The sequence below is a fragment of the Telmatherina bonti genome, assembly GCF_933228915.1.
Source record: "Telmatherina bonti genome assembly, chromosome: 13".
Lineage (NCBI taxonomy): Eukaryota > Metazoa > Chordata > Actinopteri > Atheriniformes > Telmatherinidae > Telmatherina > Telmatherina bonti.
In genome coordinates this window covers 35,778,789-35,795,527 of record NC_136611.1, presented here as the reverse complement: position 1 = coordinate 35,795,527, position 16,739 = coordinate 35,778,789, and the positions used below count along the sequence as shown (strand labels likewise).

The 16,739-nt window shown below is 43.8% G+C and overlaps 1 protein-coding gene across 1 annotated transcript in view; it reads right to left on the bottom strand.

Moving 5' to 3' along the window:
- Positions 1–16,739, bottom strand: part of grin1b (glutamate receptor, ionotropic, N-methyl D-aspartate 1b) — a gene marked incomplete at both ends in the record, with an annotated part of 63,812 nt that overhangs the window by 8,503 nt on the left and 38,570 nt on the right. The window contains 8 exons of the mRNA XM_079251744.1: positions 5,828–5,973; positions 6,054–6,163; positions 6,239–6,400; positions 7,904–8,061; positions 8,495–8,643; positions 9,692–9,804; positions 9,887–10,005; positions 14,193–14,357. Of these exons, the coding sequence (XP_079107870.1) occupies positions 5,828–5,973; positions 6,054–6,163; positions 6,239–6,400; positions 7,904–8,061; positions 8,495–8,643; positions 9,692–9,804; positions 9,887–10,005; positions 14,193–14,357 (1,122 nt within the window). The remainder of the gene's footprint in view (positions 1–5,827; positions 5,974–6,053; positions 6,164–6,238; positions 6,401–7,903; positions 8,062–8,494; positions 8,644–9,691; positions 9,805–9,886; positions 10,006–14,192; positions 14,358–16,739) is intronic.

Sequence of the window (16,739 nt, the reverse complement as noted above, 5' to 3'; positions counted from 1 at the left end):
TCAATCAGGAGCAGCCAAGGATCAACAAGTGATGAGAAAAGCAGAAAAATAATGATCCTCTATGGCTGGAATAAAGCCAAGAAGATGTTTCTGATGCAGCTGAGGTGGAGGTGCTTTAGTGAGGATAGCAGGTAGATAGTAGCAGGAAGAAGTAGAAATGAAAAAAAAAAAGATGTAAATATGTAAATAGTTTCTGTTGTGTGTTTATCTGAGTGCTAATAGGTTTCACGTTGGATGCACTTTTGAGATTTTCTTTTTCTTTAGACATGAATGAATTCCTGATGTTGTGATACAGCAGTGTGTATTAACACAAACCTGTCTGCAAGCTCAAGTCTCACATTTAGTAAAAACTGTCAGAATATTCTGCTAACAAAAAGTGTAAACATGGAAACAGTGTGTGTTGTGTGTGTTTCAGACATGAGAAAATGATGTGCAGATGAGAAAAGGCTTGGTCACTGCTGACCTCTGTGTTATTTCTACAAACTTCTGTTTTCTTCTTCTGGTTGCTCTTTATGCTGCTTTATCTGTTCATGCATTCATTTTACATCATTTTAGCCTCAGAATCTGACAGCTGAGGCTGAAACATTACGTCTGCATGGAAACATCATGTCTTCATGGAAACATCACGTCTCCGTGGAAACATCACGTCTGCGTGGAAACATCATGTCTCCATGGAAACATCATATCTCCATGGAAACATCATGTCTTCATGGAAACATCACGTCTCCGTGGAAACATCATGTCTGCATGGAAACATCACGTCTCCACGGAAACATCATGTCTGCATGGAAACATCACGTCTCCATGGAAACATCATGTCTCCATGGAAACATTATGTCTGCGTGGAAACATCACGTCTCCATGGAAACATCACGTCTCCGTGGAAACATCACGTCTGCGTGGAAACATCATGTCTCCATGGAAACATCATATCTCCATGGAAACATCATGTCTTCATGGAAACATCACGTCTCCGTGGAAACATCACGTCTGCATGGAAACATCACGTCTGCATGGAAACATCACGTCTCCATGGAAACATCACGTCTCCATGGAAACATTATGTCTGCGTGGAAACATCACGTCTGCATGGAAACATCATGTCTGCATGCTCAGTGGGATCTGGCTTGATTAGATTAAATAAAACCAAGAGAACCCAAAATAGTAATAAATAAAAACAACTAACTAAACAAATAAATAAAAGATGCAAGGCAAAATGAATGTCCCTGGGCTGCTGTGTTGTAAAGACCTCCAGCTAGCCTGCTTTCTGCAACTCAGCTAACAGCTCTCAGCCAGAACCTACTGGTTTTACTGGTTGATTGATCTGTGTGGAAGTTACAGGTTTTACGGGTTGTTTGACTTGTGTGGAAGGTTGTTGCTCAGGTGGTGATGGTGATGGTGTGTGTGGGGGGGTGTTGTAGAAAGGAAGTAATACAACCAGAAAAGCTCACCAGAGTCCAGTCAAAAAACATGGTTTTAACTTTGCAGTGGTACCCAGACCTGGTTCATGTCCAATATTACCTTCAACACATCCACAAAATGGAAAAATAAAGGAGTTAAAACACACTGATCACAAATTCATTCATTCAGTCTGGTGCAGACCCAGACGGGGTCCCAGTAACATCCAGGAGGAAGACTTTAATCAGAACATAAAGAAGGAAGACAGGAGCACACGACAGATTAAATAACATTGTTAACTGTGACTGGATCAATCAGCTTAGCCTCGTTTATACACCTGACCCAAGCCAGAACTCTGGGCCATGAACCAGTAATCTGGGAGATGGACAAGGACAGGTACCCGATATTCCAGCTGTCAGAGTTCAGTGGTGATTTTGACGTTTGTCAGCTTGATCTGGTTCAGCTACTATGCAGACGATACTTTGCTGTTCATAAGAATCGGCTTTTCAAACTGCAAGGTATCGAACATCCAGCATATTTCAGTCACGTTTCAAGCAGATTCTTTTTGTTATTTTAGTTATTTTTGGGTGGTTTTAACCTGCTGTTTCCTTTTTGTCCTGTAACTTTCACCTCACACACATGCTTCATTGGTGCCGTTCATCACAATGTGTGTATTCTGTACATAACATGAGCTTCTGCAATGTAAAGTCTGTGTGAGTTGAGCTGTGTTTTAACAACAGTTCTCTTGGTTTTCCGTTCATCAGACATGATTCCACACTGTAGATATCTGTGGTGTTACTGGTTTCTGCCTCTACTGCCCAGACACAACCTCTGCAAGATAATAATCTGATTCTTTCACAGTGAATAGCTTAGAAAACGTCTCGTCTCTGAAAGCGTTGATCCGTCTGGACTAAGATATTTGATCTAATTAGCATCTCCTTCTTTTGTTTCATGGCTAATGCTAATCTCTGGCCTGCAGACACAGCTCTGTGAAATGCTAATCATCCCGGGTTAGCGTCAGCCTGCAACAGCAGGAGGTGTTTATAGGGATAATCAAAAGACAGTTGCATACAGATGCTGAGGAGGAGAGTGAACATCTGGAACCACCACTTGGAGCATCAGTTGATGGTTTTTATGCAACCTAGATTAGAGGATCTGAGATGCTGCTTATTTCATTCTTCTTTGTAGCTGTAAGGATCTGCAGCTCCTTCACCATCAATAAAAATATATCCTCAGGATATTTTTACCCCCTTCAGAGAAGCACACTGAAGCCAGCAAACCAGGAGCACAAATCCTCATCCCGGTGAGACATATCTGCTCCTGTTCTGATAAAACTGTAAAGCTTTCATTTTGTTTTCATCTAATTAAATAATTTATTCTGATATAATATGATTTATGGATTTATTTGTACTTTAATTTGTTTTTATTATTTTTATTGTAATGATTTTTATTTAATATGTGACTGTATTTGACTTTACTACAGTCTTTTTTTATTTTTGCTATTTTTTCCTTTTTTTTTTAATACATTTTGGTTTTATATAATTGGAAATAAATTTAAGAATTAAAAATATTTGTTTTATTATGGGCTGTCCTTGTATATTTTGTGCATTTAAAGTATTTTATGGATTTCTATCCATCCTTCTTTCCATGGATGTGTTTCTCAGACTGACTTATGAGTATATTTTGTGCTGTGTCCCTGTTGGAACTCCATGGAAAAGGACATAAAAGTGTGAAAATGTGTAGAAATCTCCAGATGTGGACCCAGAGGAACAGCTGTGTACCAGCTGACCAGATGTAGTGTCACTGCTGCAGAATCCTGCATCGCACCAGCGGAATAACACGTGATGATGCTGAATGTCCAGAAGCAGCTTCTCTACTTTCACCGCAGCCCAGATTAATGCTGTGCCCTCATCCTCATCTTCATCTTCATCCTAAAGCGCAGCATCACGTCTCACATCAGTAGACATTACATCAGCTCCCCTGAGTCTGAGAGCTGCCACGGCTTCATCGCTTACAGGAGGCTGTCTGGATTTTTATTGGTCCTGCAGATCGTCACTTCTAACACACTTCATGTAAAACACACATTTATTTGTCTCATTTCATATCTGTAACGTCTATGTTGACGTTTGTACTTCATGTGAGACAGCAGCGTGTTCCAGTGTCGGGTTACATGGACTGATGCTGATAAACGCTGGAACACCCATTCTTTGTGATGCTTCTCGTTTCTCCTCTGCTTTATGACTCTTTTAATGACAGATGTTCATTCTTAAAGGAGAAACAAGATTGTGTGACCCTGCACCCACCAGCTCAGCAACGCACACTGAAAACGCTGAAACAACCAACAGGGTGGAAGTGGAAACAGGAGCTTATGCAGTCTGCATACTTCCTCCAGCGTGTTCGTTCCTGTGGGTTGAGATGTGACCTCAGATCAGTCCACATTAAAGTTTAACAGAAAATTCAGAGAGGAATCTGGGATGATATTATTCTGCTCAGACTCAATTCTCAGAAAGAGACATAAAAAGAGCAGTGGTGGTCTGTACCATAGACATTATTTATACCTAGACGCCATCTTGGATGGGTCTCCATGCGCCTCCAATGCATTTATTTGTAAGGTGTAGGTCCAACCACAACAATAACTTCACCAATTTGTACCTGATTTTCTCACAGTTTGGTTTGTTACAAAGGACAGATATATTGTTATGATACAGATCACTGTAAAACATTAAAACTACATGGTTTTATGCTAAAATATATTTTATAATGGTATTTAACAAACATAAGGTAGCTACAATGTAAATAAATGTTTAAATGAATTTGATATTAACATGTTTGTTTTTTATGCATTTGGATTTATCTATTTTTCTCTGGTTAAATAAATTCTTATTCAACATTGTGAAATGTAATTCCACACAATCTGCTTTCAATATTTCACCGGTTATTGCAACTGAATGCTGAACAAAATATGGGAATAGTTGCTGCTTTCTCTTCACTACGGCGGACTCTTTCTTTTATTTACGTTTATTAATTTATCAATATAGAGATACAGTTGTACAAAGTCTGAAAAATAAGTATGAAAACTGTGCAATTCAGAAGTTACCCAGAAAAACACTCAGAACATAAACCTCCACCAAGGCCTTTAAAAAGTTCCAGGATCCAAACGGTGATCCGGATCACCACCAAAATTAAACCAGTTCTTCCTTTTCACGTTTCCAATAAGTTCTGAAAATTTCATAGAACTCCGTCCAGAACTTTTCAAATTATCTTGAACACAAACAGACAAACAGATAAAGCGGTAAAAACATAACCTCCTTGGTGCAGGTAATTATGCTACCATGTAAAACTCTCTGTGAAACATCAATATCATATTTTTCCATAAACACCTCATAGGAGTAAAATTTATCATTTACATTTAGTAGATTATTCACTGTGTTAACATTATTTATTCATTCCAGTTATGTATAAAAGTGTTTTGTTTGTGTGTAATATATATGCCTTGTTCCACAGAAAAGTTATGTGTGGAAACTACGTTGATTCTGCAGCAAGACTCTAAAGTGGAGACCCATCCAATATGGCGGAGATACATCCAATATGGCGACGACCCATCCAATATGGCGGCAACCCATCCAATATGGCGGAGATACATCCAATATGGCGGAGATACATCCAATATGGCGACGACCCATCCAATATGGCGGCAACCCATCCAATATGGCGGAGATACATCCAATATGGCGACGACCCATCCAATATGGCGGAGATACATCCAATATGGCGGCGACCCTGGTTCTCTGTCCAGCGCTCAACGAGGCGTCTACGTATAAATGATGTCTATGGTCTGTATGGCCATTTCACGCAGCATAGCTTCTTCTTTGTTGCTTTCCCTGGTTGTCTGTCAGCTATCCTGCCCCCAGGTCTGTCCAGTGGTACTGCTCCATGTCAGGCTAAGGAGTTGCCAGCTCTCTGAAAACCGTCTGAAATATGTACGTACAGGACACGGATGACAACCAGAAGGCTTCGTCTGCATACAAGCAACTAGTTAGCATGCAGCAGACGTGTTGTTCCAGGATTTCTAAATCTGAAGACGGTCTTCACATTCTGCTTGTTGTTTTATGGAAACTTGTGATATCTTAAACCTGGAAAACAATCCTAAAACTGGATTTATTTAACCGGTTTGCTGATTTCAGTCACTTTTCTGTCATGAAAGTTCGGTGAACGAGACTAAAGGTGAGAGCTGTCGTTCCTGTTTCCTCTTCTTCTTCACCTGTCAGCTACTAAACACCTCAACTTACCTTTAAAGCAACATAAATCCCCCCAACCAGCAGCACAACGTGAAGGTCACATGACAAGTTGTCAGACAGGTAACACTCGTGTGGAAACACCTTCAGAGCAGGAAGAGGAGGCAGGAACACCTGTCCGTGTGAGCTCCTACCTGCAGGTTCTTCCGCCACACGTTTACCGCTGCAAACGCCAGCTGCATCTGTTTCCTGCGAGCATCTTTGTGCCGTTTGTAGGCGATCTCGATGAAGATGAGGAAGATCCCTGCAACGATGCCGCCGGCGACCAGCATGAACACACCTGGACACAGGTGGACAGTTAAACCGGAAGCCTTGTTTTCACTTCAACACCTGCGTGAGGAGGCGGAGCCTGTGTCCTACCTGCCATATTCTCGAAGGTGAGGGTAGCGGGGGCGTTGCTCCTGGAGTCACACTCCTGGTATCGGACCCAGGTCTTGTCCAGATCCTCCATGAAGCCGTTCTCATGAGAACTGTGAAGACAGCGGGCGGTGAGTGTAGCAGGAGGAGCTGATCCTCCCGCTCCAGGAGGTCGGAGCGTCTCTTACCTGAGAATCGCCAGAGAAACGTTTTGTTTCCACGGACTGTCTTTCCTCATCCCGATCCCGAACCCGGAGCGGAAGAACAGCTCCCCTGTCGTCACCAGGTCGCATTTCTGCGACGCTTCGAACTCCAACACAGCGCTGTCCCAGATGAAGGCGTGAAGTTTGCTGCAGAAGGAGGACAGGTGTCAGTCTGCAGGAGGAACAACCGCTACCCACAGAGTCCTGGTCCAGAGTCCTGGCCCAGAGTTCTGGTTCAGAGTCCTGGTCCAGAGTCCTGGTCCAGAGTCCTGGGCCAGAGTCCTGGTCCAGAGTCCTGGCCCAGAGTTCTGGTTCAGAGTCCTGGTCCAGAGTCCTGGTCCAGAGTCCTGGGCCAGAGTCCTGGTCCAGAGTTCTGGTTCAGAGTCCTGGTCCAGAGTCCTGGTCCAGAGTCCTGGTCCAGAGTCCTGGTTCAGAGTCCTGGTCCAGAGTCCTGGTCCAGAGTCCTGGTTCAGAGTCCTGGTCCAGAGTTCTGGTCCAGAGTCCTGGTCCAGTCCTAATCTCTTCATTTCACAGTTTGTTGTCCTTTTCTAAAGTAGTCTAGATCGGTAGCTCTCCAGGTTTCAGAAGTTTATTCTTGTTTTCCGTTCTGTTTATCCATTTATGTGTGAAAAGAGCCATTTAATAATTCATTCATTCATTTTCTGAACCCTCTGTATCAAAGTAAGGGTCGCAGGGAGCTGGAGCCGATCCCAGCAGCCATTGGGCGAGAGGCAGGGTACACCCTGGACAGCTCACCAGTCCATCGCAGGGCCACAGAGACAAACACTCACTCCTACAGACAATGTAGAGTAACCAGTTAACCCATCCTGTGTGTCTTTGGACGGTGGGAGGAAGCCGGAGAGAACCCAACATACACAGGGAGAACATGCAAACTCCACACAGAAAGACCACCAGCCGAGCCTCCCCCCCAGCCGAGGATCAAACCAGTGACCTTCTTGCTGTGAGGCGACAGTGCTAACCACTGTTCCACCATGCAGCCTGTCATGTTGATTATGAATATTGTGATTTTTTCAATGACCACCACCGTTCAGCCCCATATAAGAGAGGGAGCCTGAGAAACAGCTACCACAGCAGGCACGCAAATTACCCATATAGTTGTTAATATGTTTAATTAATGGTTATTAAATGTAAATTACTGAATAAAAACCATTGCATTGCAGACTTTCCTTTACCAAGTTCTGCAGTATGAAGGAAAAAGCAGAACCGTGAGGTTCACAGTCCTAAATAATCTGCTTTAACAAGAGTTTCTCCTTCAGACAGCAGCGGTTTCAACACGTCTCGTCAATCTCTGCCTAAATATTCAGACATATGCTCAATAAGCATGAACATTTCAGGATTTATTAAAAGTAATATATCAGCAGGATAAATATCATAAGTGTGAAGCTGCTTCCATCTAAACGCTCGATGAATTTCCAGCCTTCAGGTGTGTTTACCTGCTGAAACTATTATACCAGCAGTGCCTGTTAGCCCGGTTCACCTGAGGATGTCCCAGCCCAGTACCGCCTTCTACCACCTGTAGTTAGTGTGTCTGGAATAACTGCATCAATATTTACGTCCACGTTGCATCAAGCTGCTGCTTCTACGTCCTGTGTATGAAGAAATGAAGGTGAAGGTCGGTGCTCTGCCTACTTGTCTCGGACAGCCTGGATGGCCTCAGCGGCGCTCTCGTAGTTGTGCTTCTCCATGTGCCGGTACATGGTGCTCAGCTCCACCTGCCGTCTGAAGTAGATATCCACCGAGCTCTGCTTCACTGTGGCGTAGATGAATTTATCTGATGGGTTACGCAGCTGAAAGCACAGAAAACAGGCAGCTTCAGAAGGTTTGTTCCAGATGTTTCCCACCAAACCACCAGATGGGTGGCACATCTAGACATTAGCTAACGCACCTCAGCTCACCATGATGAGCCATCTCTACCACGGTGAGCTCTAACGTCTGCATAGACACAAACGGCTGAAGAAGAAGGCTGTGATAGATGGCTGCAGTTTGCTGTGGAGGCTGCCATCTCCAACGTCACCACTAGATGGCAGCTGACGTGAATGTAACGGACTATCTTCAGGATATTTTAGGATGTTTATGATGAAAACCCTTTGCTTTATTCATCTCATCTGAAGAGATACATCTAACCTCATTGGAAATGATTACAAGCCTTTAACGTGAAGGTGAGTGGACCACCGGATGCTGCACTTATGGGAAGAGGTGGAGGTCAGACGAGGTTCTCACCCTGGGGTCATTGATGCCAGTGATGCGCTCCTCAGGCCGGTCCAGCACCAGGAAGGCTGCCAGATTGGCAGTGTACGATGCTACAATGATCATAGCGAACCCTGCCCACACCATCCCCAGGATCCTGGCTGAGAAGCTCCTGGGAGCTCCTGCAGATGGACAAAAGAAGGAACATTACTGGTTTATATATAACCAGCATTTTCTGATCATCTTAGGCCTAAAAAACCTCTAAAAATGTTTCGAAATGAAATATGAATGAATAACCTTCAGTCTTCTGTAAACAGTTTTATTTTACATAATCTGTCCAAAAGGAAAGTCCTCAGTCAGCATCTCTATTACAATATGGACATTTATTTCCATCCACTGATGCTTTTAGTTTTCTCCACCACCTTGTGGTGATGAGACAGTCCGACCAGACCAGTTTTCTCCAGACCATCCCAGAGGTTCTCCATGGGGTTCAGGTCTGGACTGGTGTAAAAATGATGTCTACTGTTCCCTGAGCCAGTCTTTCACCGTCTGAACGCCATGAATCCTGGAGGACGTTGGAATAACCTGCACTCTGACCAAGTCACGTGACCCTGAACCTAGACCTGGACCTGAACATGGGCCTAACACAACATCTGGACCTGAACCTAACCTAGACCTGAACATGGACCTGACTAACTACAGCAACCCCAGATCATAGACTGGACTCTGTGGCGTCCAATTGACAGGTGAAAATGATGTCTCCTGTTCCCTGAAACACTCTTTCACCATCTGAACGCCATGAATCCTGGAGAAAGTTGGAATAACCTGCTCATTCAGGATTCAGGACCTGACCCTAGACCTGACCAACTCCAGCATCTCCAGATCATAGACTGTACCCGATGGTTTGTACAGCAGCCGGTATACATGATGTCTGCATCACTTTGTCTCCCTTTCATCCAACTCTGATGCTCCATCCCTCTGGAACAGGGTCTGGACTCTTCAGACTCTTCCAGCTCCAGGGTCCGGTCTTTCTGGTCTCCAGCCAACTGACGCATTTTCCTCTGGTTCTCCTCACTGATCAGTGGTCTTCTTCTGGCTCCACAGACTTTCAGTCCCTTAAGTTCCTCTACAATGTTCCCATGGAAACAATGAGTTGGACACTTCTGAACCCAGTTTAGCTGGAGACGTTTCTTTGTGGTTGGTTTTTTAAAAGAGCTGAGACCACGTTACCTTCTCCGATCCCAGAGTTCAACAAAACTCCCCACGAAAACCACATAGCGGAGGACAAGGTGAGGGCGTCTTCTTCTTCTTCTTCACTGTTGACTTTAAACCTTCCAAACGGGCTGCAGACACACAGCGACAGCGTTTTATTACCTGTCTATTACCCACAGGGAAGAAGAGGAGTGAGGAAGCTGCATGGTTTACCTGAACCGGTCTAGTAGGTAAAGCATCACTGCCACCACATGGACCGACAGACCGACTAACAGCCACAGTGTGCTCTGGAACGGCTGCATGAATGAGTCCAGAGTGCTGCGAGGGATTTCCTGAACACAGAAACACACACATTTACTTCTTCAAGCACGCCCTGTTATCTCTCGTCAGCTCTGTCTTATAGTTCATGATGCTGTGAGGTTGGATCCGTCCTCAGGGATCATCTGGTGAGAACAAAGATCCAGCTTTTACCCCAACAGCTGCTGAAACCTGAACAATGAGGTTAATGCAGAGCATCCCACTAAGATTAGCATGATCGATATCAGCAGGAATAAACTGAGTCAGATGCCGGTGCTGTGAGGGAAACACAACTCTGATCCGCCTGATTTTGTGTGCAGATCAGAGTAGAAACATTCATGAAGTTCAGTCCTGAGCCGAGGACTCAGCTCCTGTCAGGCTTGATTCACACACAGGACATCACTGAACACTGCTTCTGCAGGAACCAGAGGACCTGGACCAGATCAAGCTCCAGAGGATCCTGACTGTGTAATAATTATATCGTTTATCTTTCTACACCTGGAGGCTGAATGTTGAGATTAGGACTGGGCGATATGACCTTTTAGTAATATCCCGATATTTTTATGGCATGTCACGATATACAATATATATCTCGATATTTACCTCAGCCTTGAATTAATGCTCTGGTGCTTACAATCACATCAGTAAGATTATTTTGTGTCTTCATTAAAACATAATTGTTCATACTGCATTAAGATATACTGATTTTAAACATTCATGCCAAAAGGATGAAATTGTAACGAAGCAAACTGATCAAAACCGTATTTATTGAACAGTTAAAGCAGTGGCAGAAACATGTCATTTTAAAACAAAATAAAGTGCCTTTGCATGATGTAATAAATGCAACGTAAGAAAATAGGTGCTCTAGGGGGGACTTTTCAAATGATGAACTATTATAAGGCTTTGCTTTATGGATACGTTTTTGAGTTGTCGTGTATTTTTTTTTATCGCAGAGTTTAGCGTAGAAATCAGTCTTATAATCCAGGCAGAATGTCCTCGTATCGTCTCCAATAAACGGCTTCAGCCAGTTTTTAATTCAGGGTTTGATTCCCACTCCTTTCTGTACTTTCTAGAGACATGACGAGCTAGATAAATATGCTTGTGTCACACACAGTGGATGAGGTGAGTAAGTGACAGAAGCTGTGAATGTAATCAAATAGAATTAATTATATTTCCGTGACGTGAAAAACTTTGTAATTTACGTCCCACTCTGTAATCCAGAGCGGGATCAGTGGCGGATTTGGCTGTTCATTGTGACTGTAGGTGGAGTCGTGCAGGTGTCCTCTCTGCTCCTCTGACTGGCTGCAGCTGCAGCCGGAGCGACTGAGTGCTTTAGGACGGAGAGAGACTCTCCTTCTGACAATAACTTTACAATATGCGCTTTAAAGTCAGTCGCCAAAACACCAGGAAAGTCTCCAGTAACTCCTGTATAAATTGCTAGATTTGTCGCTTTTCACAAAAAGTCGCCAGATTTAGTGAGAAAGTCGCCAAGTGGGCAACAGTGGCTCCACGCTGCCTCTCCTGACATAGCACGTAGCTCACGTTATGTACGTAACGAGGTGCGCTTGCTTTAACTCTCTGTGCAAAGCGGTGCAGAGTCAAGGAGGAGGGAGGAAACCGTGACAACAGGATACTCGAATATGACGAATATAGGCATTTTCTATATCGCACAGGGGGCTAGCCACGATCGCTCGAGTATATTCGATATATCGCCCAGCCCTAGTTGAGATCACAAGCTGCATCTCCTTTATGCCTGGAAGGGTGCAAAACCTAAATATTGCAACAACAAACTGGTACAGAAACATTTCCAAAAATCCTCTCAGTTTATACGCTCTCATGAGGAGCTTTTCAGACGTGTCCATTCATAAATATATCAAAAAAGTGAAATGGAAACACTTTTTCATATTTATACATCACCACATGTGATCGGGGGCGATGTGACTGGTTCAGATAAAGATGGTGTGATATAAATGGGTGGAGGAAGAGATGGAAATGTTTTTACAGAAAATGACAAAATATAACCTCCATCCTTGAAAGAAACAACAGCAAAATGAAACGTTTTACGAGAAATTAAAAAGAGAAATAAGGAAAAAGCGGCTTCAAAAAGCTGTGGGAAATCCTCCACAGCAAGAGGGAAACCCTGAAACAACACTACCTGGATACCTGGATACCTAGATACCTGGATATCTGGATACCTGGATACCTAGATAACTGGATATCTGGATACCTAGATACCTGGATATCTGGATACCTGGATACCTAGATACCTGGATATCTGGGTACCTGGATACCTAGATACCTGGATACCTAGATACCTGGATATCTGGATACCTAGATACCTGGATATCTGGATACCTGGATACCTAGATACCTGCATATCTGGATACCTGGATACCTGGATACCTAGATACCTGGATATCTGGATACCTGGATATCTGGATACCTGGATACCTAGATACCTGGATATCTGGATACCTGGATACCTAGATACCTGGATACCTAGATACCTGGATATCTGGATACGTGGATACCTAGATACCTGGATACCTAGATACCTGGATATCTGGATACGTGGATACCTAGATACTTGGATATCTGGATACCTGGATACCGAGATACCTGGATATCTGGATACCTGGATATCTGGATACCTGGATACCTAGATACCTGGATACCTAGATACCTGGATATCTGGATACCTGGATACCTAGATACCTGGATACCTGGATACCTAGATACCTGGATATCTGGATACCTGGATACCTAGATACCTGGATACCTAGATACCTGGATATCTGGATACCTGGATATCTAGATACCTGGATATCTGGATACCTGGATACCTGGATACCTAGATACCTGGATATCTGGATACCTGGATACCTGGATACCTAGATACCTGGATATCTGGATACCTAGATACTTGGATATCTGGATACCTGGATACCTGGATACCTGGATATCTAGATATCTAGATACCTGGATATCTGGATACCTGGATACCTGGATATCTGGATACCTGGATACCTAGATACCTGGATATCTGGATCCCTAGATACCTGGATATCTGGATACCTAGATACCTGGATATCTGGATACCTGGATACCTAGATACCTGGATACCTAGATACCTGGATATCTGGATACCTGAATATCTGGATACCTGGATATCTGGATACCTGGATACCTAGATACCTGGATATCTGGATACCTGGATACCTGGATACCTGGATACCTAGATACCTGGATATCTGGATACCTGGATACCTAGATACCTGGATATCTGGATACCTGGATACCTAGATACTTGGATATCTGGATACCTGGATACCTAGATACCTGGATATCTGGATACCTAGATACCTGGATATCTGGATACCTGGATATCTGGATACCTGGATACCTAGATACCTGGATACCTAGATACCTGGATATCTGGATACCTGGATACCTAGATACCTGGATATCTGGATACCTGGTTACCTTGTTTCCTGGCTACCTGGATACCTGGATATCTGGATACCTAGATACGTGGATATCTGGATACCTGGATACCTAGATACCTGGATATCTGGATACCTGGATCCCTAGATACCTGGATATCTGGATACCTGGATACCTAGATATCTGCATATCTGGATACCTGGATACCTAGATACCTGGATATCTGGATATCTTGATACCTGGATACTTGGATATCTGGATACCTGGATACCTAGATACCTGGATACCTAGATACTTGGATCTCTGGATACCTAGATACCTGGATATCTGGATACCTGGATACCTAGATACCTGGATATCTGGATACCTGGATATCTGGATACCTGACTACCTGGCTAGCTTCCTACATGGCTACCTGGTTACCTGGTTACCTTGTTTCCTGGCTACCTGGATACCTAGCTAGCTTCCTACCTAGCTTCCAGGCTACTGTGATACCTAGATACCTGGATATCTGGCTACCTGGCTACCTGGTCACATGGCTAGCTTCCTACCTAGCTTCCTGGCTACCTGGATACCTAGATACCTGGATATGTGGCTACCTGGCTACCTGGTTACATGGCTAGCTTCCTACCTGGTTACCGTGATACCTAGATACCTGGCTAGCTTATTACCTGGCTTCATATAACCTGAACATCTAGAACCATTGTTCTTCCTGTTTCCTGTAAAAGCCGATGAGCAGATGCACATCTAGAAACACTGAACAACATTGTCTGCTCACCTTCTTGACGAGGATGGTGAGCCCCTGGTATTTGAAGGGTTTGGAGAATTCGATGTACTGAGCGCGCTCATTGTTGATGGTGAGGGGTGCCACAATCATGTCAGCCAGGCCTCCCAGCAGCTCGCCCATCATCCCATTCCATTCCTTCTTGTTGCTGTTGTTGACCTGCAGAGGGAAGTTCAGAGGTCAGTTAATCTGGAGCCTGGACTAACCCTTGATCTCAGGTTAAACCAGGGATTAAATGATTTAATGGTTCCTGTGATGTATTTCCTTTGAGAATCACTGTTGTTCTTCTTAACAGGATCCCGTTTGAAACGATTATGTGTCAAAGGAAATAAAATCAGACTCATTAGAGCGCATAAATAACCTGGAAACACCAAAGCCCGTCTTTCTATTATTTAGGTCCGGGTCTACTGAAGGTTTGCGTGTACTACAATGTGTGCAAACTCACTGCGCCAGAAATAAATGTACAAACTGAATTACTAACAACATGCACTGAGGGTTTCAGAGCTGGAAAATGGCGCATTTGCATCCAGTTAGTACGTTTCCCTCAATAAATTTTTAACACAGAGCTTTCACACACTATTTTGTGGGTGTTGGGAGGAGAACATGTAAATATATTAATTTGGCAGGGCTAGAGGCAGGGTGCAACCTGTACAGGTCGCTGGTGCAACCGCAATGGGATCAATCAAACATGGAGAGCACATTTGCTATTTAAAAGGACGTGCAAACAGTCTGTTGTGTAACTGTGCACAGTTAAGGTTATTGTCACAAGGAGGAGACATCAAAACAAAGCAAGGCGATGCAGAGAATGCGTTTTTCACTCTCGTGGGAATATTTTTGGGAAGAACAAGGAACCAATAATCCAAACATGTGTTTTATCCAGCATGTTGGAGCTGTTGGAGGAACACAGGATGGATGTGGAGAGGCAGGGACGGCAGGAAACCCTTAAAAAAAACAAAAAACAAACGCAAACTCCAAGACTGCACACACAAATATTACTGGGATCTTCGTAGATCTAGCCCTGATTCCCAGAAAAGCTTATCTTCAGTCTATTAAAACCAGTTTTTATATGTGAACAGTTTGATGTCGTCATGATTTCCAGCTGATTTCTTCCTTCGTTCTTTGTGCCTGGTCGGACTGGTGCTTCCTTGCAGCCTCCCTGAAGAGGTGAAGGACAATTCAAGTAGATAATACAAGAAAAAACACATCTAGGATGTCCATCTAGGAACCTTCTGGTGGTTGGTGTTTGAGGGGCTTTCATGTCTTCTTGGCGACTTTAAGACATAGTGTCATCTCGTCACGTTTGATCAGAAAGTAAGGCAAGTGAAAGACGAATCAATTTGATTGTCACTTTGACTAAAATGTAAATCAGTGGTTTGATCCGTGAAGCACAGAAGCAGGTCTGCCAGCATAAACGTGAGCGCTGTGTGGCGACGCTGCATCCATTTTAATCCAGTAACACCAGCAGCAGCGCTCCACTCTCACAGTTCCTCCAAATGGCAGCAGAAGCTTTTACTCTGCGACAGCTGCAGGACATAAGCTGCTCGACGTGTGAGGAATTTCTGGAAAGACGAGCCAATCATCAGCCAACAATGAACCTATCAGCTGATCAGGATGAAGGGTAAAAAATCTGACAGCAGGTCAGTTTCACAGCAACTCTGCTGCGGTTTTATTCTTATTACATAGAAGCTAAATCTGTCAGCTGGGTTACGAAGAAATGAAGAACTACAAATAACTGTGTGAGAGGAAGAGGAGGATGAGGAGGAAGAGCAGGAGGAGGACTAAGAGGAAGGCTGACAGGCTGAAAGGAGCAGCCAGGAGGTGAGGAAGGTGAACGCAGCAGGCACAGAGAATAATGGCCCCACAACTCTCCACCACAGCAAGGTCAGAATCAGAGCAGTAGTCGCCATGGCAACAAGTCCTGACGTCCTGAATAAATAAACATGTTGATGCTTTTAGAGAAGAAAAAATTCCAACAAATAGAAAAACCATCAGGTTTCAGTTAAAACTGGTTCCTATTTATCCAAGACCTGGTTTCCAGCAGGACCCGAGACCAGATCTTTACCCACCCAGAGATACTGAGGGGTCACCGGAGTATGAACAACCTCCATCTGTTCGGTGGAAAAGACACAGAAAAACACACGTCGACCACATGAGTGGCTTTAGAATGACTTCATGTCATCCACATATGAACCACACATCACTCACATGTAGATTAAAGGTGGTTCACATGTTCTTTCTGTGTGTCAAACACGCTAAGATCGTGAGTTATATGTGTCAACCACATGTTCTTCATGTGATATTCATATGTGCATCACATGTTCCAAAGACGTGTTTACACATGTGGTTTTACTGTCAGAGCAGAGGGATGTAAGGAGGAGCTGAGTCGTCACACTCAGCCACACGTCCAGCTGGAGTCCATCTCCGATGCTGTTCATGGACCTGACCCCGTCTGGTTTAGAAACCTCAGGGTTGCATCTCTTTGCAGATGATGTGGTTCTGTTGTCATCACGCACAAAGCAGAACTTCTTCTAAATGCACAAA